This window comes from Cupressus sempervirens, chromosome 7, assembly GCF_028749045.1.
Source record: "Cupressus sempervirens isolate cs-2001-9-10 chromosome 7, ASM2874904v1, whole genome shotgun sequence".
Lineage (NCBI taxonomy): Eukaryota > Viridiplantae > Streptophyta > Pinopsida > Cupressales > Cupressaceae > Cupressus > Cupressus sempervirens.
This window is the reverse complement of record NC_143124.1, coordinates 117,029,695-117,055,240: the sequence shown is the minus strand read 5'-3', so window position 1 is coordinate 117,055,240 and position 25,546 is coordinate 117,029,695. Positions and strand designations below refer to the sequence as shown.

Here is a 25,546-nt window from a genome sequence, read left to right as displayed (position 1 = left end):
AACTCACTATGGATGTGGCAACAAAGTAGAGTTCCTCCTCCACACAGTTGTGGTGAAAAATCTCAAAGATGATTCTATGGTGGCGGTTGGAAAGGCTAATCATGAGACAAGACTTTATTCTTTTTTACATTTTGTGCCTAAGTCCACTTCCCTTGCCTTGTTGAATCATTCAAATACACAAAGTAAACTATGGCATGAAAGATTTGGACATCTTAATTATCGCTACCTTCAACAACTTAGTAGCAAGGATATGGTCAGTGGTCTACCTCAAGTGAAGTATTCAGAGGGTGTATGTCTAGGTTGTGAAGCAGGCAAGCATTCCAAAGAGAAATATGACAAGGGGAAGTCTTGGAAGGCAACTGCTATTCTAGAATTGGTTCATAGTGATGTAGCCGGCCCATTTCCAGTACCATCTTTTGGTAAGGTCCACTATGTTCTCACATTTATTGATGACTTTTCACGGTACACTTGGGTCTTTTTTCTTTCTCATAAGAGTGAAGTATTTGATAACTTCATCACCATCAAAGCTCAAGTTGAGAAAAAATCAGGGAAAGCCATCAAGATCCTACGAATAGATAATGGCAGGGAATATGTCAACTCCAGGCTTTGTAATGTCCCCATTTTAGCAGTTGACCAAGTGTGTGCGCGTTAGCCTTGTTCTAAATAGTCCCGAGGGCTAATGAAGGGTTTAATGGGACCCTGGAGTGTTTTGGCCTAGTCATTTCCAGTTTGGGCCAAAACAAAGTTGATTTACTCAGTTTCAGGCATACTTACTATTTTTAGTAAGTTGGTAGGACACAGTGCAGGACAATTTTGGTGATTGGATTTGATACTCCTCGGTGAGAGCTTTCCGATGAGCTATCACTCGAATTATTCGGAGTCCGATTGCTAATACATTTTAATGCCTGAAGTTTTATTAAAGTAACGTCTAATTTAATTGTAAAATATTAAAAATATTAAAGTGTTACTTTAATATTTATTTTGTGGGGATGTGTACCCAAGGGAGACATAAGGGGTATTTTAATATATGTTTTATATATTACACATCTTTTATCTCACATTGCCCATATGAGTTGAGCGGACCCTTGGAAATAGAATAAAATGAAGCATTTGTGGCTTCATTAGATAGGTTGAATATGAGAAGAAATTGGTGTGTGAGTTGCAGCTCCGTTCTTGGCATTTGAGGACGTTTATCCTCTCTTGTAACATTCTAGATGTCATTCCCTTGGGGTTTGGCCTTTGGAATTCTTTGTTATTGGCTTCATTATCAGGCAGTTTAGTTGCATTTTCAGCTACAGACAGATTTGGTATTTTGCTCATATCTTCTTCACTACTTGTCCGACGCTTATGCCGCTTTGAGAGAATGATATTACGAAGGTAGTGGACTGATTGAAAGACAAAGTACTGTAGCAACACTGTTCATGCAGCACTGTCAGCAAGTTCGAAAGCATGGGCTGAAGTATTATGTCAATAATGCTGAAGTAATTAGTGAGTTGATAAATCTCCCATGTATTTGGTTTTATGAATTCTGAAAATAACATTTTATTGGCAGCAGTTCATTTCCACTTTGCATATTATTGTAGTTTCTTTCTTGTTTATGTTGTATGATACCAATTCCATGCACAAAACACAACAAACAAATAAACGTTTGATTTTCGGAGTTATAAAGGGTTTAAAACATTAAACAAAGAAATAAGAGGTTGAATGCAAACTGTTTGACATAATTCCTTTCAGCAATTTGGTTTAGTTTTTTGGGACATTCAGGGCTGCCCATTACAGTGGTATCAGAGCTATAAGTCCTGCCATCTTGTGGAGGTCTTATAGGGAATTTGGAACAGTCGGATAGAGGGAAAAGTGTTTGACGAAATGTCAAAACACTAAAATCAGAAATAAAAAAATAAAAAAACACAAGCTAAGCATTTATGTTTGAGCATGCGACAGGGGCCTTATAATTTCCGCGATACCAGAGCAAGACAAAATAGGAATTCAGACTTGCAAAGCAAACAGTCTAGTACCTCCGTGCAGGTGGACATTGAATCTAGCCATACAGACACAGAGGAGATATTCTTTGATCAGGACAACAATATGGGTGATTGAGATGACAAGAATACAGGATTAGGCGGAGGCGGGAATGCCGGTCCAGATCAGGGGGAGGTAATGTTCAGACAGTTGCTGAATACATTAGAGTAGGGGTAACGTATGCAGCAGGAGCAGAATAGGCGAATGGACATGATGTTGCAGCTCATGGCTAGACAGATGGGTGTCAATATTAATCCAGGTGATGCCAACAACAGAAACAATAACAATGAGGGAAACAATAACAATGGGGGAAACAATAACCATGGAGGCCAAGGCAACAACAATGGTCCTGAGAATAACATTAATGGTAATAATGGACACGACAACAATGGGAATGAGGCTGATAACTTTAGACACGTTGCACGCCCAGTGCGGACTGCGAGCTCAAGACCTCTTCTACCCACTTTCCCACCCAAAGATCCGGTTCAACCAGTAAACGAACTGCAGATTACCGAGTTACAAGATCAGTTTAGGAGGGACTGGGAGGCTAGTGGACCGGAGTTTTAGGCAAATATTTCCCTCAGAGATTATATGGACTTGAGGATGAGACACATGCCTAGAGCAGGAGGGAGGAATCAAAACTTTGAGCTGAGAAAGAAAATTGGAAAACTTTTTTTACCTTATTATGATGCTTTAGGGAAGATGACTGCACGAGCTTGGGTGCAGAAGGTAGATACATACTTGCAGCTAAATCCTATGCCTAAGGAGGAGGCTATCAAGTATGCGACTATGCACTTGGATGGCGTTGCACATGAATGGTGGCATCATGGCATGATGACTTTGGGGCATAATCAGATTACATCCTATGAGGAATTCACCGAAACATTGATTGAGAGATTTGACACTAGGGATCCCGAGTTACATTTCAAGGAGCTAGCACAGTTAAAACAGTCAGGTTCTGTGGATGCTTACATTGCTGAGTTTCAGCGCTTGTCTGTACTTATTACTAATATCTCTCCTAGGAGGTTGGTGGTGTTATTTTGTGATGGTCTTGCTGATCCATTACGAGGTTGGGTGAAGGGACATGATCCACTCACCTTAGCTGAAGCAACTAAAAAGGCACAAGATTTAGCCCCTTCGGTATACAAAGGAAAAAACCATTCAACAGATTCTTCCTACCGCAAGGACAAAGAGTAAAAACTGTTTCAGAAAGAGTATAGCAAACCCAAAGAAGGATCAAAAGGACTAAACAATGAAACCTTGAATGAACTTCGAAAGAAGAAGCTGTGCTTCCATTGTAGAGAGCCTTGGGACTTATCTCATAAATGTTCTCTCAAGGCTAAGGCAAATCAAATGGAGTATTTTTCAGCAGAAGAGTCAGAGTCAGAGGGGGAGGATCAACACTCCGATTTAGATGAGGGTAACACTATAGAGGAGAGCAGCATTCCTAAGGATGATAGATTGTTGGCACACTTGACAGGGGCCCAAAAGGCAATCACATTTAAGGTTAGGGGTACTATCCAGGGGCAGAAAGTGATATCTCTTATTGACACTGGGGCTACACATAACTTCATAGATGCATAGTTGGTAGCCAGGAGAGGGTTACAGACAGAGGAACATGATGGGTTTAGAGTCATGGTGGCTAACGGTGATAAATTATCATGCACTCGGAAGATATCTAATCTTCGCATCAGGTTTGGAGATGGCTACGAGTTGGAGGATGAGTTCTATGTTGTGGACATGGGAGATTATGATGTCATCCTCGGCATGACATGGATGGCTTCACTAGTTGAGTTCACACTCAACCTAGCGAAATTGGAGATGAGATTCCAGCATGAGGGCAGAACTGTGGTACTTAGAGGACTTTCAGATGGAGGTTGCAGAGTAGTGTCCTTGAGGAGAATGCAGAGACTTTTTCGTCATGATGAAATAGAGTGGGCGGCAAAATGCTACATTATGCCAACTTCACTAGAGCCACAAGAAAAGAGTCATCCACTAGATATCCAGAAGATACTTGATAGACACGCTAAAGTATTTAGCGATATTCCTCATGGGGTTCCTCCTGACAGAGGGATGGAACATGTTATTGAGGTCGAGGAGGGAGCCAAACCAGTTATGATTACTCCCTATCGTCATCCTAAGAAACACAAGGATGAGATAGAGAAGGCGATTAAGGATTTGTTGGAGATGGGGCATATTAGGCCCAGTAAGAGCCCCTTTGCTTCAGCAGTAGTATTGGTAAAGAAGAAGGATGGGATGATGTGCATGTGCATCGATTACAGGGCACAGGTATCCCATTCCTAGGATTGATGAGTTGATTGATGAGTTGCATGGGGCATGCTTCTTCACCAAAATTGATTTGCGATCCGGATACCATCAGATCAGGATGAGAGCAAAGGACATTGAGAAAATAGCCTTCCGATGTCACTATGGCCACTTTGAGTTCATGGTTATGCCATTTGGTCTAACCAATGCACCTGCTACATTTCAAAGTTGTATGAACCAGGTATTCAAGAAGCAGCTGAGGAGATTTGTCTTGATCTTGTTTGATGACATCTTGGTCTTCAGTAAGACCTGGGAGGAGCACTTACATCATCTGGAGGAGGTGTTATCTATTTTGGAGAGAGAGTCATTGTATGCCAAGGAATCTAAATGTGAGTTTGGCATGACTGAGCTCCTTTACCTTGGGCATATCATTAGTGCAGATGGCGTTCGGGTTGATCCCGAAAAGATTAGAGCTATTGTAGAGTGGCTTACTCTCACAAACCTTACACAGCTTAAGGGATTCTTTGGTTTATGTGGTTTTTATAGGAGGTTTGTTAAGGGATTCTCACAGATTGCTACACCCTTGACAGATTTTACCAGGAAAGGAGCCTTCGTGTGGACAGGGGCAGCACAGAGGTGTTTTGAGCATTTCAAGCAGGTAATGTCTTCATGTCCAGTTCTAGCTCTACCGGATTTCACGAAGCCTTTTGAGCTTCATTGTGATGCATCAGGTGATGGGATTGGAGCAATATTGATGCAGAAGAAGCATCCCATTGCATTCGAGAGTAGGAAGCTTCGGGGAGTTGAGAAGAGTTATTCTGTCTATGACCGGGAGATGTTGGCCATAATGCATGCACTGGCCAAATTTCGATCATATTTGGTAGGTGGACGTTTTTTCATCAAGACTAATCACAACAGTATTAAATACTTCATGAGCCAGCGTGATCTTAATGACCGGCAACAAAAATGGGTGACTAAATTGCAGGCTTATGACTTTGACATAGAGTTTGTCAAACGTAAGAAAAATGTGGTGGCTGATGCCTTAACTCGGAGACCTCACTTATGTGCTCTGGTAGAGATTTCAGGAGATTGGAGAGATCGGATTATAGCAGAGTATGTCGGAGATGCTTGGGCTTCTGGATTGATTTCAGGTACCATACAGGATGATCGCTATGAGGTGATAGATGGATTGATCAGAGTTCAGGACAAGGTTTATTTGATTCCATCATCACATTTGAGAGAGGCGATATTGAAGGCATTTCATGATGCACCCACAGCTGGACATCCGGGGGTCTTCAAGACCTACAGGCAGATCCGAGAGCAGTTTTCATGGAAAGGGCTCAAGGATGATGTTCAGAGGTATGTCAGGGAGTGTGTGGTTTGTCAACAGAATAAGGGAGAGCACACATTTCCTGTAGGTTTATTACAGCCCTTGCCCATTCCTAATAGGAAATGGGAAAGTATTTCGATGGACTTCATCACTGGTTTACCACGAGTGTAGGGAAGGGATTGCATCTATGTGGTGGTGGACCGCTTGACGAAGTTTGCTCACTTCTTTGCTATTCCGTCCACTTACACAGCAGCACAGGTGGCAGATCTTTTCTTTAGAGAGATATTCAGGTTACATGGGCTGCCCAGATTCATTGTCAGCGACCGGGATAGTAAGTTTATGAGTGTTTTTTGGCAAGAGTTGTTTAGGTTGTGTGGTACAGATCTTACACCTAGCACTAGTTATCATCCGCAAACAGATGGGCAAACAGAGATTGTGAATAAATGGGTGGAAGGATATTTGAGGAACTATGTAACTGCACAACAAAAGGCTTGGATCAGATGGTTGATATGGGAGAGTATTGTTATAACACCACTTATCATATGTCCATCAAGAGGACTCCTTTCATGGCACTCTATGGTTATGAAGCACCTAGCTTCATGGATTTAGTTTTGGGGGATAGTAGAGTGCCCAAAGCCAAAAACTTATTAAAGGATAGTGAGGACATCCTGAAAGTGCTCAAAGAGAATATACAACAGGCCCAGAATCAACATAAATTGTATGCTGATCAGCACCGAATAGAGCGTAGCTTCGAGGTAGGGGATATGGTTTACTTGAGGCTACAACCATATAGACAGTCATCGCTCAAGAAGAGTGGAGCTGAAAAGTTGAAACGTAGATTTAATGGTCCCTACAGGGTGATTCGCAAAGTGGGCAAAGTCGCCTATGAGCTTGAGCTTCCAGAGGGCAATCGAGTGCACAATGTGTTTCATGTGTCTAGGCTTAAGAAAGCCATTGGTCAGAGTGTAGTGCCTTCTGCAGATTTACCCCCTTTGGATGAGGAGGGGAAGCTTGTGTTAGTACCCGAGGCTATTCTGGACACCAGAGAGAGGAAGCTTAGAAACAAGATAGTGAAGGAGTATTTGGTCAGATGGGAAGACCTGCCAGAGGAAGATTCTACATGGGAGAGTGAGCAGGTTATTTAGCAGGCTAGATTGAGATTGCTTGAGGACAAGCAATTTCAAGGGGGGCGAACTGTAATGTCCCCATTTTAGCAGTTGATCAAGTGTGTGCGCGTTAGCCTTGTTCTACATGGTCCCGAGGGCTAATGAAGGGTTTAATGGGATCTTGGAGTGTTTTGGCCTAGTCATTTCCAGTTTGGGCCAAAACGAAGTTGATTTACTCAGTTTCAGGCATACTTACTATTTTTAGTAAGTCGGCAGGACACAATGCAGGACAATTTTGGTGATTCGATTTGATACTCCTCGGTGAGAGCTTTCTGATGAGCTATCACTCGAATTATTCGGAGTCCGATTGCTAATACATTTTAATGCCTGAAGTTTTATTAAAGTAACGTCTAATTTAATTGTAAAATATTAAAAATATTAAAGTGTTACTTTAATATTTATTTTATGGGGATGTGTACCCAAGGGAGACATAAGGGGTATTTTAATATATGTTTTATATATTACACATCTTTTATCCCACATTGCCCATATGAGTTGAGCGGACCCTTGGAAATAGAATAAAAGGAAGCATTTGTGGCTTCATTAGACAGGTTGAATATGAGAAGAAATTGGTGTGTGAGTTGCAGCTCCGCTCTTGGCATTTGAGGACGTTTATCCTCTCTTGTAACATTCTAGACGTCATTCCCTTGGGGTTTGGCCTTTGGAATTCTTTGTTATCGGCTTTATTATCAGGCAGTTTAGTTGCATTTCCAACTACAGGCAGATTTAGTATTTTGCTCATATCTTCTTCACTACTTGTTCGACGCTTATGCCGCTTTGAGAGAATGATATTACGAAGGTAGTGGACTGATTGAAGGACAAAGTACTGTAGCAACACTGTTCATGTGGCACTATTCGTGCGGCACTATTCACGCGACACTGTAGCAGCAAGTTCGAAAGCATGGGCTGGAGTATTATGTCAATAATGCTGAAGTAATTAGTGAGTTGATAAATCTGCCATGTATTTGGTTTTATGAATTCTGAAAATAACATTTTATTGGCAGCAGTTCATTTCCACTTTGCATATTATTGTAGTTTCTTTTTTGTTTATGTTGTATGATACCAATTCCATGCACAAAACACAACAAACAAATAAACGTTTGATTTCCGGAGTTATAAGGGGTTTAAAACATTAAACGGAGAAATAAGAGGTTGAATGCAAACTATTTGACATAATTCTTTTCAACAATTTGGTTTAGTTTTTTGGGACATTCAGGGGTGCCCATTACAGGCTTATAGACTTTTGCACACATGAGGGTATTGATCTTCAACATTCAGTCGCATACATGCCACAGTAGAACGGTGTAGCTGAAAGAAAGAATAGAACCCTTAAGGAAATGACCTCTTGTATGCTTAAACATAAGTCTCTCGATCAAGTGTTTTGGGTAGAAGCCATGTGTTGTGCCAACTACATCGAAAACAGAAGTATGCATAAGGCCTTAGATGGAATAACACCTTTTGAGGCATGGTGTGGAAGAAAACCAAGTGTCAAATACTTCAAAGTTTTTTGTTGTCCAACATGGGCAAGGATACCTCCACAAAAGCGAAAGGCATTAGAACCACAAAGCAAATCATGTATATTTGTTGGATATCTCGACCATCTCAAGGCATACAAACTAATGGATCCAGAGACTCATGAATTTTTTTATGAGAGGAGTGTTCACTTTGAAGAAACATGTCCAAGCTTGGCTTCTTCAACTCCTCCTTCTTCCTCCTTCGTGGACAGTGATCATAGTGATGATAGTGACTTGGAAGATGAGATTCATTCAACCTTGACTCGTAGGACACCACCTTCGTAGGGTCAACAAACAGTTGAAGACATTCCTTCTTCTTCCACTAAACCTCTTTGGGCACAACAAACCCTTGATGCAACAAGTTCATTGGTGGGTAATCCTTCAGACACTCGGAGGACTAGGTCAGAACACAAGTCATTTCCACATGCATATATAGCCATTGCTTCAGATCCACAGTCATTTAAGGAAGCATCAGGGATTCCAAAATGGGACAAGGCTACGGAGGAAGAATATAATTCTTTGATGAAAAATAACACTTGGGACTTAGTTCCCCTTCCTAAGGGAAGAAAAGTGGTTTGATGTAATTGAATCTATCGAACCAAATTTGTAGCGGATGGAAGTGTGGATAAGCATAAGGCTAGACTAGTAGCTAAGGGTTTCTCGTAGGTTCTAGGTATTGACTATATAGAGACTTTTGCACCAGTCGCCAAGATGAACTCCATTCGCCTAGCACTAGCTATTGCTGCAACTCATGGTTGGGTTGTACACCAGATGGATGTAAAGAGTGCTTTTTTGAATGGTGATCTTCAAGAGGAAATTTATATGGAGTAGCCACAGGGGTTTGTACAGGATTCTACTATGGTTTGCAGATTGAAGATGTCCATTTATGGTCTTAAGCAGGCTCTTTAAGCTTGGTATGCCAAAGTGGATTCCTTCCTACTCTCAGTAGGATTCACCAGGTGTCATTCTGATTCAAATGTCTACATTCTTTAGAAGGATGACTCACACTTGATACTAGTGCTTTATGTAGATGACTTGATCATTACAGGGAGCACTTCGTCCATCATTGCCAGTGTCAAGACCTCTCTACAGGATAGATTTGCTATGACAGACTTGGGTTTGCTATATTACTTCCTTGGCATTGAGATCACACTGTCTTCAGTAGGGATCACACTCTCTCAACCCAAGTATGCTCTTGACTTGCTTTCTTGGTTTCACATGAGTGACTGCAAGCTTGCTCCCACTCCTTTTCTATCAGGTGTCAAGCTAGAGGCTAAGTGTACCACTCCACTTTTAGATGCTACATTATACAGACAGTTAGTTGGGAGCCTTATCTACTTGACACATACACGCCCTAATATAGCTTTTGCAATTGGCATGGTTTCTCGCTTCATGCAAGAACCACATGAGCTTCATTGGAAGGTTGCTAAGCGCATTTTGCACTACATAGAGGGTACACATACACATGGGATACATTATGCAGTAGGTACAGGCCTTCAGCTGGTTGGATACATAGACTCAGACTATGCAAGGGACCTAGATTCTCGCAAGTGCACTTCAGGTTACATATTTCACCTTGGTTTTGGCCCTATTTGTTGGCAAAGTAAGAAGCAAAATAATGTTTCTCTTTCTTCCACTGAGGCTAAGTATCGAGGCGCTGTCAATGCAACTACAAATGCTTATAGCACATCCTAGAGGAGTTTGGATTTGATCTACCTAAACCTGTAGTTATTCATTGTGACAATTAGAGTGCTATTGAGATCTCTAAGCATCCAGTTCAGCATTAGCGGACTAAGCACATTGAGGTTCATATGCACTATATCAGAGAGCTTATACATGAGCAAATCATTGCACTCCAGTATTGTCCTATAGCAGAGCAGGTCGCTGATATCTTCACCAAACCCTTCACTGAGGTCAAGTATATTCATTTGCGAGATCTCTTGGGGGTGCAGGATGTTGCAGAAAGGGGAGTCCCTTGACTTCTCTCTTCTCCTTCTTTTGGGAGGGATTTTTCCCTCATCTGAGGTCTTCTTCTCTCTCATCTTCTTTATTGTACTTATCTCTCTTTTTGGAAGAGGGTTTTTCCCATGAGGTTTTTCCTCTTTCTCCGCTTTATGAGAGATTGCATTGCATCATTGTATGTAGAGCATTGCTTTTGTACATGGGTACCTAACATGGTCTTGTAGTCGGGACCCATTATGCATTCGTGAGCTTAAGTGCATTCCTGTAAGTTGCACTTAAGGGGGTGTTGGTGTAAATAGATATTTACTATTTACACTTAAGTTTACTTAGGTTAGTGCATTATTTTATTATTTATTTTGTGAGACACTTAGGAGTTTGCGTACCTTTATGAGTTGTCATGTTGACAACACAGAAGTGTGCAACTCTAATTTAGCACATGGTGTCTACAACACTGGAGTTTGCATCATTCACTGAGTTGTCATGTAGACAACACAGTTATTCACACTCCTAATTTAGCACGTCTACAACACTGATTTGTGTGTTACACCATTATAGGTTTATCCTCTCATCATCGCACTTACTTCCGTGCTTAATGGAGGATAATCCATATCTGGTGGACATGTCCCTGGTTGTATGACTTATCATGTAGCTGATTCGTAGGCATTCTAGATGCATCTCAGAGGCCTTTATATATAGGCACTCCTGGTGTACTTGTACATTGAATTGAATACTATACAGTTATTTTGATCATACTATGGTTTATTTTGTGCTTGTGTTTGAGTTCTTTGGTCTTGGGTGAATTCTGCCCTAAGGCAAATTCTTACACCCACAAAGGAATCTCACACAACTTTGCGAATTACAAAATCGGGAATTTTTTGAGGGAAAAAATTACGAAAACCCAACATAAATTTTTTAAGGGAAAAATTGTGAAAAGTCATCATTTTTTCTCTAAGGGAATAAATTATGAAAACCGATTAAAGAAACCTTAGAGTATATGCAAGTAACAAAATGAACATGCAAGCAACATGAAACTCACATGGAATACATACAACCTTCCAAAATCAAAGACTTTTGCCCAAACCAAGAATTCTTGCGATGGAAACCCTAACCAAGCTTGTGATTTTCAGTAAAAGTTTTCAAAGATACACCACAAATCTCATAAAATACCTCTAATGATTATTGTTGAAAAAAACAAAAAAAAAATGTAGAAAAAATTCTAGATTACAAAAGACTTGAATTATTCCTAAATTTTTTCCAAATTTTATGAAATCACAGTGACCTGCTCTGATACCATGTTATGGTAAAATCGATTTTGTAGTTGTATTAGACATAGGACATGAGAACTCTGTATATAGATTTACACAGATGATGTTTCTAAAAGAAACAATCATGAACTAATGACAAAAACATAAACTACTTCATAAACAAAAGACTAAGATGACCATTAAAGGGGCATTATAATATTGTAATAAAATCTATTGTTTTTTTTTTTTTTTTGTTTTTTTTTTAATGCGCTTGGTAAACTTTTTAACGTGACCGGTAGCGCTGGCGCGACACGCCCACCGGTACCACAAGTAAACGCTTTGACCTGGAGCTATGAACCAGTGAGGCCACAAACAGGGGACCTCATCCCTATGAGATTTGAACCTGGATGGCAAGGATAACAACACAACTACTTAACCATCACAACATGCCACTATTGGCAAATAGCTACATGCCAATACACCACTGATGTGGCTTAATGAAAGGGTTTGTGGTAACCTAGTGTGACTCGAACCGGAGTTGATGCGTAGCATCGGGATCATTAGCCTAACACTACGCCTCACGACTCGCCTTCACACCAACTCGGCTATTCACTCACCCTTATAATAAAATCTATTGTTATCCTAAGTACTGAAAATTGGTTTTTTTATGACATTATAAACTAGTGCTTGGAGCACAAAAATTCTTAAAGATACTTCTTTATGTTTTTGAAATTGTTGTTTAGTTAGTTATTTGTGTGTTTGCAATAATTGTGTGTGGTTTTGTTAATTGAATTGGAAGTTACTAATAGTTTTAGATTTTGAGCTTTTATTGTGGTTATTTGTTTACCCATAATTAGTCCCTTTTTTTCCTTATGAATGTATAACAAAATTTGGCTTTTATGATATTTATTGAGTTTATGCTCTTTTTTATTATATGCTTGTTTCATCAAATGCTTAAGATATTGTCTCTTGCATTGTGATAACCTAATTAATAATGAAACTTTTTAAGAATTAAACACATATTATTGATCATAAAGAATAGATCGTCAATGACAATAATATTAATTATTAATCAGCTTTGAACCAGTGAGGCCACAAATCTGGGGGATCTTGTCCCCTTGAAACTAACACCTCAAACCCATGAGCATGAAAGCCCAGCAGGGGCACCAAGCTCGAGGGGCATAGTAGACACACACCCAACGTGGTTCTGTGTAATGTCCCTAGTATTAGGACTAGATTAGGACAAGTAATATTTAAAATAGTTGGTAAAAATTATAACAAATTGAGAGAATATTCCAAATGCACACATGTATTAATCAATATATTTAGCTTGTCTTTTAAGAGATTATCAGATATTTCCCTAGTTTATGAGTTTGAACCAATTAACATTCATAACAAATGTTCTCCACCAAGTATAACTTGGATCATGTATAACATTCTTAAAGCATGCGCTCCACTGAGCATAGAGAATGTTCTCCACTGAGTAAGCTCGGATCATTATTTAACATTCATACAAAATGTTCTCCACCAAACATAATTTGGATCAATTATGACATTCATAAGGAATGCCCTCCCCCAATTGGATCATACCATGACATTATTACGAAGTAATTGGAAAATATTTGCTTGTTATTAACAGTGATCAAGAGATCAATTTATACAAGAGGCTGAACGATGTTTCCTTAAGAAACAATCATAAAGAAATGGAGCTAAATGAGTCAGCAAGAAAATCATTCGACATTTCACTTTAGTGGCGTGGATTAACAGAGATAAGGGAATGACAACATTGGGAAAAGCATCGTAAGAGAAGATTAAATACAAATAGCAGCAATTAGACATCAAAAGGAATCAATGGAAAAAATTGGAGAAGTATATCAAGCAAATATCAAACAATAACATATAATTAGCAGCGAACAAATACCGAAAGGCATCCATCGACACTTCTCTCATTACTCACGCACACTATGAGAAAGATAGATTAAAACACCCTGAACAAAGATTAGAAGAAAGTTTGTAATAAGGAAAAGACAACACACACGTCCATTCAGAAGTCAATGTCTAGTCCAAGTTTATGGGAAGGAGGATATGTAGAGTACATCGTGCTCACATTGCATACTCAACAAGCATGCATGTGACTATGTTTTATTTTTGACCTTTTGGGTTGCTCTAGTCATTTTTCTTGTAAATAGTAGTTTGAGATAAATAGATTGTTATCTTAAATTCTGAAAAGTGGGTTTTAAACTATTTGTGGCCTTATAAACAAGTGCATAAAATTTCTTTAAGGTGCTTGATACTATCTTATTGTTTCTAAAATTGTTGTTCAATTAGTTATTCATCCATTTCCAATTAATGTGTGGGATTCTATTAAATGAACTGGAAGTTAGTATTAGTGTTATGACTTTGAGCTTGTATTGTGGTTATTTGTCTACCCATATTGAATGGGCTTGAGATTTTTTCCTTGTGAATGTATAACAAAATTTGGCTTTTATGATATTTAGTTAGTTTATGCTATTTTTATGATATGCTTGTTTCATGAAATGATTAAGATATTGTCTACTGCATGGTATCATAAAATAGGGGTATTTTTCATGCTAGAATAATAGCACACTGTATATATGTGAAATGAATTTCGATCTCTGACCTTATTGGTTGCTTATGTAGGTGTATTTTTTTTCTCTCTGTGCCACATTATGAATTTAGTCTTAATCTTCAACTTTATGATCGTGCCAATAGTAGAATACAATACTGAAGTATTTTATCCTCTCTGGATCAAAATTATGTGTATGCTAAGATTGCAAAAGATGATACAATTGACTCCAAGGTTATTTTATGTCAGTTCTTGATTGTGGTTGAGCTCAATAGTTGATGAGTTATGCTAGTATCACGAGGGGACTTACGTACTTGTTCTTAAGATGATTGAGATGATACTAGCCACGAGAGCTTTCAAGGAGTAATGGAAGTACATTTTTTGAAGGTTTATTCACAATAGATGTAGACATAAAATGAGATAAGGGTGCTGTTTACAACTTGATAGACTCAAAACATCATACACAAACCATGAAATCCAAAGAACTTGATAGATGAATACTACTACAATGAAATCCACCAAAATTTTCTTTCACAAATTCAATTACTACACAAATTTGGTGCAATTTTCAAGAATTATGCAAAATCGCAAACATTTTTTATATCATGACGAACATCATAATGGACTGATAGAACTAAAGCTTCCACATAAGGCCATAGAATCCACTTTGTCCTACTCTTAGGAATCACCTAAGAACAAAAGGCATGAGAGACGATTTCATCTTAACAACGCTATTAATGAAACCATGCAAGCACCAAAATGCTTCAAGTAATCACCATGAGACCAACAATGTTAAGAACCCCACTGTGCACCCAAAAGAAATTTATAAATTTTAAACTTAATATATACCATTAAATGTGCCAATATCATCACTGATTGAATATTGCGCCTAGGCCTGCCCAAAAAATGGAAACTGCCAACATTGACTTACTAAAATAGTAAGCCGATATTGTGGACCTTTTAAACAACTTGGCAGACCAAGAGGATCACAATGATGGATTGGCCTCACTGTCACCTGGCAACTGCTAAAAATAGGGGATATTAGAGTCCTTCCTCCTCGAGATTGCTTGTCCTCAAGCGATTGTCTGAACCAAAGGCACATATCCATCCACCCGGATCCCAAGGAAAAGTGTGTATAATACCCCTGACATCATCTACAAACTCTTGGAATAATAGCTCTATCCACAGAGCTATCTTGAACATACTATCACCATGCCTACGATGAAGACTCAACCAAGCCTTAGTACTAAGCCTATCTCTACTTAGATCCTAGTAGAGATGTAACTCACATCCATCCACAACTAGAAAGAATGGGCATGTTGACCCTACAAGTGGCCCCCCACAAACATGCAATAACTAATTCCATCAATTGTTGGAGTAAACCCATCCTATAAAGGATGATAAGAAATTGAAGCCAATTTGCACTAGCACAAATCAAGTCCTCTACTTGTGGATCAAAAGAGAAATGATGAACACTCGTCACTTTATAATTCTAGCAAAATGCTCCAATCTCTGTCAAAGGCTCATCAATGCGAAATTGGGAATCAAGAGATGGCTCCAATTTTTGACTCCAAACAACTAGTTGGCCAAGATCTTGGGTAACCCTCTTAGCTAACCCCACCATAAAATCCCTGTGGGGAAGCATTGTAGCCAAGGCCTACAATCTTCCCCTCTCCTCTAATGTCAAATATTGCAAGAACCCTAGAGAAGAGTACGCTTTGAAGCTCTATATGATACCTCCAATAATTCGGGACTCTTAAGAAGATACTCTATATATAACTCTATATAGTGGAAATTATATGAAGAAGCATCAACTTGCTCCCCTGAAATCCCCAATTTATCCCTCTGAAACTGAGGTTCTTCCAACTGTCTATCACTGTCAACCATATGAGATGAATTAATAGATTTGCTTCCAGCAGAAGGAAATAAACCCCCGTAAGAGCTTGTCTCCAAATTAGATGATACCCTACCCAAGTCTTCTAAAGAAGTAGGAGTAGTGTCAGGATTTGACACACAATTCTCTGACGAATCTACTATTATCACATCAAAACTCTCAATAACCAGTTCCACATCATTTGTCACTGTGCTAAGTTGCTAACTATTGGGGGACCTAATACAACAAGAAGCTCTTTGCATTCTTCCACTAATGCACTCATCTCATCTATAATTACGACACTCATATCAATGATGGATGTTGTGGAAGTCAACTCAGCACAAACCACAACTCAACACCAACCATTACTATATGTAGTTGAACTAGATCTAAGGCTGGTGTAGTTTGTACAAGCTCCAAGTCCACAACCACCTCTCTCAACTTCAGCTGTGACTCCTAGAGAGCCAACTGGGCGCTCTTCAACACTCCAGAGGTTGCCTTAAGCTCATGGGTGGAGCTCAACACCTCCTCTTTCCCTAACAATGGCTCATGACAAGTGCTACCCCACTCAAGAAGGTAATCCATTTTAGTTATCAACTGTAATAATTATGCTTCAAGATCCTGACAACCTATTGAAGTGAATGGATCTCTGTTAGGGAAAGACAACTACCATCATGCTCATTTGACAGAGAAGCACCCAACCAAATACAACTAACAATTTCTAGATAACATCATAATGTTCAAGGGCTGAAATGATCACTATTGCTCACCTTCAGTTGTTTGGTCACATGATGTCTTTGCATATCCTAGGTCTTACATAATCTCACTGACTCATTATCTCACCACATATCACTAATATCATGTGCTCTAACAACTTCGCACATGTCCATCAATGAACTAGTGCTATTGGGTACCTCAACCAATACCTCCTTTGAAGAAGTGGAAGCCACTACCATGTCAAACTCCTCACATGTCTTTGCTTCCCCCTCATAAATAAGCCACTGTAAATCACAATCTTGGGACCTATCATCATTCAATAACCTCTATGAGCGATCACCAAACATCTTGTATTATATAATAGACCACTTCATCATTTTCCATTGATAGGCTGAAGTTGGGAGATATAAGCGTAGATTTCATATTAGGACACTTGGAGAGGCAAAAATAAGCTAGACCACTTTAGGATTGAAGTTGGGAGATATAAGTGTAGTCCATCCTAAGGTAACGAATAGGTAGAAATAAGTGGTAGTCTCATCCATAGGGTTGAAGTTTGGAGATTGATAAGTGTAATCCATATCATTTAGAACGAAGGGGCATAAATAAGTGTTTAGGATGGTAGATGTTAGTGCAAGCAGGAACCCAAAGGGAACGAATACCAAAAAAGACAAGGAAGACATGATGCCTAAGACCACCTTCTTGAAAGTGAGGCAAATAAGTGATACCAATATTGGCACGGTGAACATGGTATGGTTGAAGGATAGATTGAAAGAAGGACAATCTCCCATGGTGAAGAAGATCTACAAGAGCGGAATTGTACACGGCGACTTTCCCTCCTACCTTGCCTTGTCCGGAATTGGTAATGGAATGTGCATCCCGGTTTGATATTGTTACCAAGTCCATCATTTTTGATGAAGGGAAAAGAGTGTTAGCTAACATCAGCAGACAAGTGGTCGAAGAAGTATTCAATATCCCTTAACATAGAGACATGACGACGGTAACGATGGATCAAACAACCAAGTTCTTTCAGGCTAATCAAGAGGCCTACTTCATTTATCTAAAACAGAATTGGTTACACGAGGGCAAGAGGGGTGTCACCAAGTCATCAAAGCTCACCAAATTAGATTTCAAACCGAAGTACGACGATCTAATTGTGCTTTTCAATTGGATCATGGGCATGGCTCAAGGTATGCAATTCAAGAACTGGATATATTACTTTATTGATGAAATTGAAAATGGAAATAGAGAATTTGATTGGGCTAGAATTATAAGTGAAACTCTAGAGTTGCAACATAGGACAGTGCAAAATCAAAAGCAATTCTATATGGGATCCTATCTTTTCTATCTGATTGCGAGACTATATGAAAATGCTAGACTTAAGGCCTTAGGAGTGATTGGTAATGGGTCGGGGCAATGTTTGGTGCATGAGTGCTATCCACAGCTGCATTTGTACAACACCAAAGAGTATAAGATGTTTTATGATGCCTTTGCCATGAAGATGGTAAAGATATTATAAGGGACACTTGCTAGGAGGCCCTCAACAGAAGCGGAAGTAAAAGTTAAGAAGTATGGGAGTTGGTTCATCCAATTTCCGCAATTCACATATATTAGAGTAGCAGGAAGTACAGTTTGTCCCAAGAAATTTTTAAGGTACCTACATGACAAGATAGTTTTGATGGAGTTGGCTAGGCAACTTGAGCATTATGACAAGATTATGAAACTTAAAGGTGAGACAGGGATTACCTTCTCATTTGGAATAGGCAATGATACTTGCCCCAATCCTGTCGCCTTTGTAGTTGCGGAGAAAGAGTTAGAGCAATATCATCTAGGATGGTATAGAGAAAGACAAGGATTTGATCCTAATGGTCTCATCAAGGCATCTCACGAAAACACATTCAAACATATTCCTACTATAAAAGATTTTTGGGCCAATGCACAACATGACTTTCATGTGAGAAAGCCAACTTTCTCAAGATTGTTAGTGAGCATGATGAGGGCAATCAGATGGAGAGGCCTTTATATTCCCGATCAACTGGAAGATGATGAAAATGTGCTAAGAGAAGATTGTGATACAGTGGATGGAACAGAGTTGAGTCCAGTGGATTGGGATGATCATCAAGATCCTTCCTTAGAGGCAGTTACAAGGATAGTTGATCTACACACCGAGTCATGGTACAATGAGAAGTTAAGGCAATTACAGTGTCGGAAGATACGCCTTACTTATGAGAGGATGAAATTGGAGGAAGGTCTAGCCGAGTCAATTGGACAGAAAGGTGGGGGCAGTAGCTAGCGACAAAAAGTAGTTAAGAATAAGAAGAGGAATTTGGAGGTTGAGAAAAGTAAAGAACATTGGAAACCTCTAGCAAAGAGACGAAATGCAACACCGTCAAGGGAGAGCATAATTGAGGCTAGAAGTCAAGGGGATAATACAAGTGGACAAGGGGTCGCGGTAGAGGTGAGCTCTAATCTAGAATCAAGTGGTTGTAGTGATAGTACCGAGTACTCTTCTCTCTCGGAGAACCAACATGGAGATGGTGTGACAATCACTAGTGAAGAAGAGGATAGATCAATTGATATTGAGGAAATAAGCTAGGCGCTTGAGGCCATTGGTGATGCTTTGCTAGTCGAACCGAATCTAGATTTGGGGAGATGCATTGCACCACTGTGGTTAAGGGAAATGCTTATGCCAAGAGGCGAGGTGGTGGGTTCTTTTTGTGATCAACAGTAGCTCGTGGTCATTTTGACTAAGACTCGGGTTATGATCTTTAACTGTTCAAAGATCTCTCATCTTCTTTTCTTCTTTTAGGGGTAGGAGGTTGAGATTACTTCTTCTTACATGTATCTCGAGGTAAATTTCTCGGGACCCTGCTTCAGCTTGAGACCAGCTATTCAATCCAGAGTTAGTAAGGGCATGGGTTCCCTGGCCATGCTCGAAAGATAGTGCTTCAGACATCATTTTTAGGACACTTTGTCCAAGTTGCCCCTCTTGGACTACTTGGTTCGACTGACCTTTCTCTATGGCTTGCTTGTTTTGGGACCACCTCTTGTTTCAGATTGGGCCTCTATAGAGTGTGTTCAGACGTTTCTTTTACGACATATCATTAGATGTCATAGACTCACCCGCCACAACATTGTCTTGGCCGAGTTTGGAGCTCATCCTTTCAAACTTGTGGCCATTTTTGCATTGATTACTTGATCTGGTTTCTCCATCGGCTTTGAGGCTTTATGGATTCAAATGTTGACCGACATAGATACTCTCATCTGGCATACTGTTCTTTTGTTGTGGAGATCCGACATGAGCACTAGATCTCGTTGCTGGTATGCCCAGACCACCTCTCTGTTGAGTTCGATAGGGATTGAGATTGATTGTCTTCCTCCTTACTAGTTCTCACTGGATGCTCTTGTTCACCTCCTTCCCTCATGATAGGAGTTGAATGAGCATGTCAGACAGGTTATCTATAGACAATACCTTATCACTACCTAACGTAATCCTCCTGGTGGATTATGTCTGAAGATGGCCTTTTATGCTAAGGATTTTCTTGAGATTTAGAATGGTATTATTGTCTGCCCTGCTTATCTTTACGTCCTGCAATTCTCTTTGGGCTCCTTCAGAGTTGGCTCCCATCATCTTTGAGTCCAGATCGATCACCATATGGATAGAGAGGACCAGATCTGTCGATCGTGTACTTTGGCAGAGGTTGAGATTGAGACTCACTTTATATTTCGTTGTCCTATCTACTATGAGATTAGAGGGAGATTTTACTACCTATTCAGAGATTGCTTTTCTCTTTTAGCGTTGTTCAACTATATTAACTAGCAGTGCCTTGCACTTTACCTACAGGAGGCCACCTAGGTCTGCAAGCATGCCCTGCAGTCACTTGTACCTCTGGGTCATATCTCAGACCAGCTCATCACTACCTTTTACTCCTCCTTGTCTCCACCACGGGGCTCGAAAAGGCCATCTAGTATCGTTCACTCTAGATTGGTCAGACACTGCACCGGTCTTTCTAGGCAATGACACTCCAACGGTTCTCAGCGATGATTTAAAACTTTGGATCGTCCATGGTTATACTCTTCTGTGACTGATTTCTTTGTACCAAGGAAGGATCCTTAGTCCTCACCTTGGTTTTTTTGGTTTCGTGTCTTGTTTTGTTTATTCTTAGACACTGTTTGGTGCTCCTGCTTTGGTTGACTCTTTTGTTTGTACGCTCAGTCCCATAAATACTTGTGGTTTTTTGTTGGACATTAATATTATTATCTTATCTTATCAACCATCACCAGATTTGAAAGCCTCACCTCCAATCTCTTTTGATGAAACTTAAGTCTCTCCATACTCTCCCTAAAAACGTATATTTTTTCGCTACTTTCCACATTCATCTACCGGCTCCCAAAACAACTAGGCCTCCTATGTTTGTCCATAACTAGAAAATGCAAGAGTGCTGGTCACTCCCTATACAATAGAAGATTTGAGTTAGTAAGGAATTTCCTACTCCATAGGATGGCAGGAAATGACTTTGATACCGCTGTAAAGACATTGTCTAGAATATAACTCCCTAAGCTTCCAAATTTCTTTACTAATCAGTAATGAGGCATTTTGTCAAACATTTGGCACATAATTGGTCAATACTATAAATCTTATGTTTGAAATGTATTTGCTTTTGAGTTTTGTCATATAAGTTAAATACATTCAAATGTAAATGTGAAACTAAATGCTAATAAATAGTTAAATACTAGATGTTGAGCTGTGCCATTCTATTAAATTACTATAAATTGAACATTACCATATCAGCCAGTGAACTTGATTTTTGTCTCCATATAAGTCACCCAATGTCTGGACAACATCCTTGGAAAGTTCATCCGCCTTTCCCTAGCTGAATGTTGCATTTACTAAACAATAATGGCAGTCTGTTGCCCACACACTAGCTCCGAAAACAAGCTCATAGGGTTTTGGTATCAACAAAAGCCTTCTTACTTCAATCGCATGACCTCCAAAATATATCACAGCCCTTCCACATCAAGCCACAGGGCCTCCAATAATAATCACAGGCTTCTAAGCCTGAAAGCAGGGTCTCTAACTTGAGTGCAGGGCCTTCTTTCGGCCAGTGTGGTCCCCCAAAAAGCAAAAACTCAGGCCTGTGCAAACTCACTTTGGCTGCCAGTATGGAATGTAGTCCCTAATATGAAGATCGCAGGCCTTAACCATCAACTGCAGACCACAAACAAGTGGGCGCAGGCCTCAAAGAATCTCAAATTGCTGCCTAGTTAGGTAATGACAACCTCCCAGCTCAAGATTCCACATAGTAGGAAAACGGAGAACTCTTTAATTGCAAGTCTCAGCCTTATTAATTAAATCACATCCTCAGTAGGAAAGAAAATGGATGCTTAAGAGTCTCATTGAATTTGACTTCTCAATTACAGTGCGGACTGTAGAAGCCACAAGAAAATTCTCAGAATTCACGATTTTTAGTCTCCACTATACTTCAACAATGAAGATATAGCTCAAACTTCAATTGGATTCTTCCAAGCAACATGAATAAAAAAACAAAAGACTCTAAACTCCAAACCCTTATACCTTAGCAAGGGCATTAAGATTTAGAACCTCAGAAACTTCACCAGGACAACAAAGCAAATAAGATAATCGGATAATCGGGTGCTTTTTAATCAAAATGGGTTCATATTTATAACCCCCACTGGTACAAAGTTTTCCAAATGAAACTTCACTGAAGAAGCTTCACTAACACCATTTTATAACATTATTATAAGTGCTCTTTATAATAATGAAACTTTTAATAAATAATAAATAAATATGAATCTGTGCAATCAATATCCCCATCCGATGCAGGTGAAGACTAACTGCCAGCCCACCATGTGCACTGCCAAATATGGCAACTACCTGAGTTAGATTTGCTGAAAATTTTTAGTCCACTACAGATGAAATCACCCTGTCAACTCACTTAGGTTGCTATAATGAATTGACTCCATCACCTACAGGAGCTTGCCAAAAATAGGGACAATACATTATGGTGGAAAGAATTATATAAATATAGAGAAAATAATGGAGAGCCTATTATCATGAGATGGAGAGTTATGGTTTCTAGGCTTAAATCCAAGTTCATTCTGGATGCTCATGAACTGGACTTGTTTAAGTTGCAGAACTTGAAGCAAAAGGATTTTGACAGTTAAAGAGTACACCAAAGAATTCTATAAGATGACCATCAGATCTGGATACTGGGAAGGATCTATGGAAAAGGATGCTAGGTATGTTAATGGTTTAAGACTTAATATTAAGGATGAATTAAGTATCTTAAGGCTTGGTACAGTTGAAGATGCTTATCAATATGCTTTGAAGACAGAATATAAGTTGAAAGAAAGAAAGTCACACATATGGTAATGGATAAACTGTTTGGTGACAAAAGAAAGGATGAAATTATAATTGAAGAAGAACCTGATCAGAAGATTCATGGAAGGGTTAGTAGAAACAGAGAGTTCAAGAACAGGTGTTTCAAATGTGGTAATGTTGGACATAAGGCTTACAAATGTTCATTTGGTTCAGGCAAATGAAAAGAAAACCTTGTGACACAAGGAGCAAGCAGACGAAGACCCTATGATAATGAAGCTACACTTGAGATGGGAGAAACTCTGATGTTCAAAAGAGTCATGTTGAGTAACAAGGAATCAGGTCCGTTCTAGAGGAAACAATTGTTCCAAAGTCTTTGTAAATCAAAAGGTAAATTGTTGTAGTGTTATTATGGATAGTGTTAGTACTAATAACCTTGTATCAGAGGAAATGGTACATAAGCTTGGACTTAGGAGACTCAAGCATCCTTGTCCTTATGGGATACATTGGATTCAAGAAGATCACATGGTTAAGGTGAAGGAACAATGTTTGATTAATTTTAGTATTGGTCCATACTAGGATGAAATATTATGTGATGTTGTAGATATGAGTGCTTGCCATTCTTGTTCAGGAAGTCCTTGACAGTATAATGTTGGAGCTATAATGATTTACAAAGGAATGTAGTTTCTCTCATTCTGGATGGTAAGAGATTCACTTTACTTCCTTTCAAGGAGGAAGGAATGAAAGCTAAGAATTTAAGTATGTTGAGGATTTACACCTTAGGAGATCAGACTGCTTTGGATCAAAAGGTGATGGATTTGCAGCAGATGACTGATAGGTTTATAAGGTGGTACGGTTGTTGAAGATCTTGTTAAAGGAAGATAAACTGAAACGTTTAAAGGCTTGTGACTTACAGAATTTGTAACAAAGTCAGATTGAAGAAGTACTGGGAAGTAAAAAGAATACGTTGGCTCATCAACCTCTAGTATGGTTTCTATCTTTGGCTTTTTGACTTAGGTGTTTTTTGGAGTTAAACAACCGTAGCATCCATTGACGGTTAACAGTGAAGATTGTTACGGGATGAAGATATAAAACTGAAATCATGGAAAAATTGTTGAATACAAATCTGAAAATTTTCACAAAATTTTTCTCTTGCAAACTGCTTGACAAAATTATATCGAGAAGAAAAAAACTCAGTAGAAACTTTTAAGGGATCTTATAAAGTTATTGCATCCATATTCCCTTAATTCACTTAGCCATTTCTTTAATTTCTTTTTGAGCTAGTTTATATCAAGAAGAAAAAACACAACTCTTTTGATTTGCAAGATATGGGGATGCTGGCAAAAGGTTGTGGAATTTTGACTTTCACCTACCAATGCACTAGCTTAGCCTTCAAACAAATCGAGGGCATTTTAAACTGTATTTTGATGCAGACACTAATTTTATGTGTTTTTAAGTTTCTATAGTCCTTTAGCAAATCTGTGTTGTACATGGCTGTAATCACGGATTTCTATGAGGCCTCATGTTTTGAGGCATTCTGTCAAAAAATCCCTGGCCTTGTCTATTGTTTCACATTTGAATGTCTTCCAGGGAAGTTGCAGTACTGACAAATTCCTTCGATCCTTTGTCAGTTGATGGAAGTTCAAAATGGTTTCCAAATCTCCCATTTTCAAAGGCTGGGAGGATGCTGGAAAAACTCCTGAAATAGTGGTTAAATCTGCCAATACATTTGTTTGCAGTGTTGAATGTTCTTTGCAACAAATACCACTGAGGAGATATTATAAATTGCCATATTACAACCATCTTCAAGCTGCTTTTCACCAAATGGAGTCTATGTTCATCAGGGGAAATTTCCTCCTCATACAATGCTTCTTGAATTGTATCATTACTAATGGATAACACTCCTGATAATTTGGCTGAGTACCATCTGACAAAGAGTGGCTTTCAATGTCTGGATTTAAGAATAAGGGCTGGTGCTCATTGCCACACAGAAATTCATAGAATTTGCAATTGACGTTTTCCGAATTTTAACTTTGCAGAGTCAGAAAGATGCTAACAAACCGAGACAAGCCAAAAGTAGATTTTTTATTTATTGATGCTGATTGGCATTCTCCTGTGATGCTCCTACATCACATCTCAAAGGATCTTAATGGTCTTATTGGTTTCACGTGATTCCATGTTGCTCAATATTTACTAACTTGTAGTTTTATTTCTGCAAACAAGTATTTTCTTCATTCTGGGTAATACCTAATGTTGTGTATATTATTGTTATGCAGCATTTGGAGGTGATCCAGCATATCCAACGATAAATTATGAGCAGGCACCAGATCATACTGTTGATTATCGAGGACCCAATTTTCATGAACCAGTACGAGAGCCATTGGATCTGATAAGACAGGTTGAACCTTAACACCTAATTTCACTGAAGAAAAGTACTGTTTTTGGCTTACAAGTTGTATGTTAAAATTTTCTTATTGGGACAACTTTTATAAATGTTTCCCTCCTAGAGATTTTTTTCATAAATAGTACTGA

At 39.1% G+C, this 25,546-nt stretch overlaps 1 protein-coding gene across 9 annotated transcripts in view; it reads left to right on the top strand.

Moving 5' to 3' along the window:
• Positions 1-25,546, top strand: part of LOC149545781 (protein PLASTID TRANSCRIPTIONALLY ACTIVE 12, chloroplastic-like) — a 139,828-nt gene that overhangs the window by 84,071 nt on the left and 30,211 nt on the right. For all 9 annotated transcript variants that reach the window (XM_089790830.1, XM_089790827.1, XM_089790831.1 and 6 more), the window contains one exon: positions 25,291-25,412. In XM_089790830.1, coding sequence (XP_089646956.1) covers positions 25,291-25,412 — 122 coding nt within the window. The remainder of the gene's footprint in view (positions 1-25,290; positions 25,413-25,546) is intronic.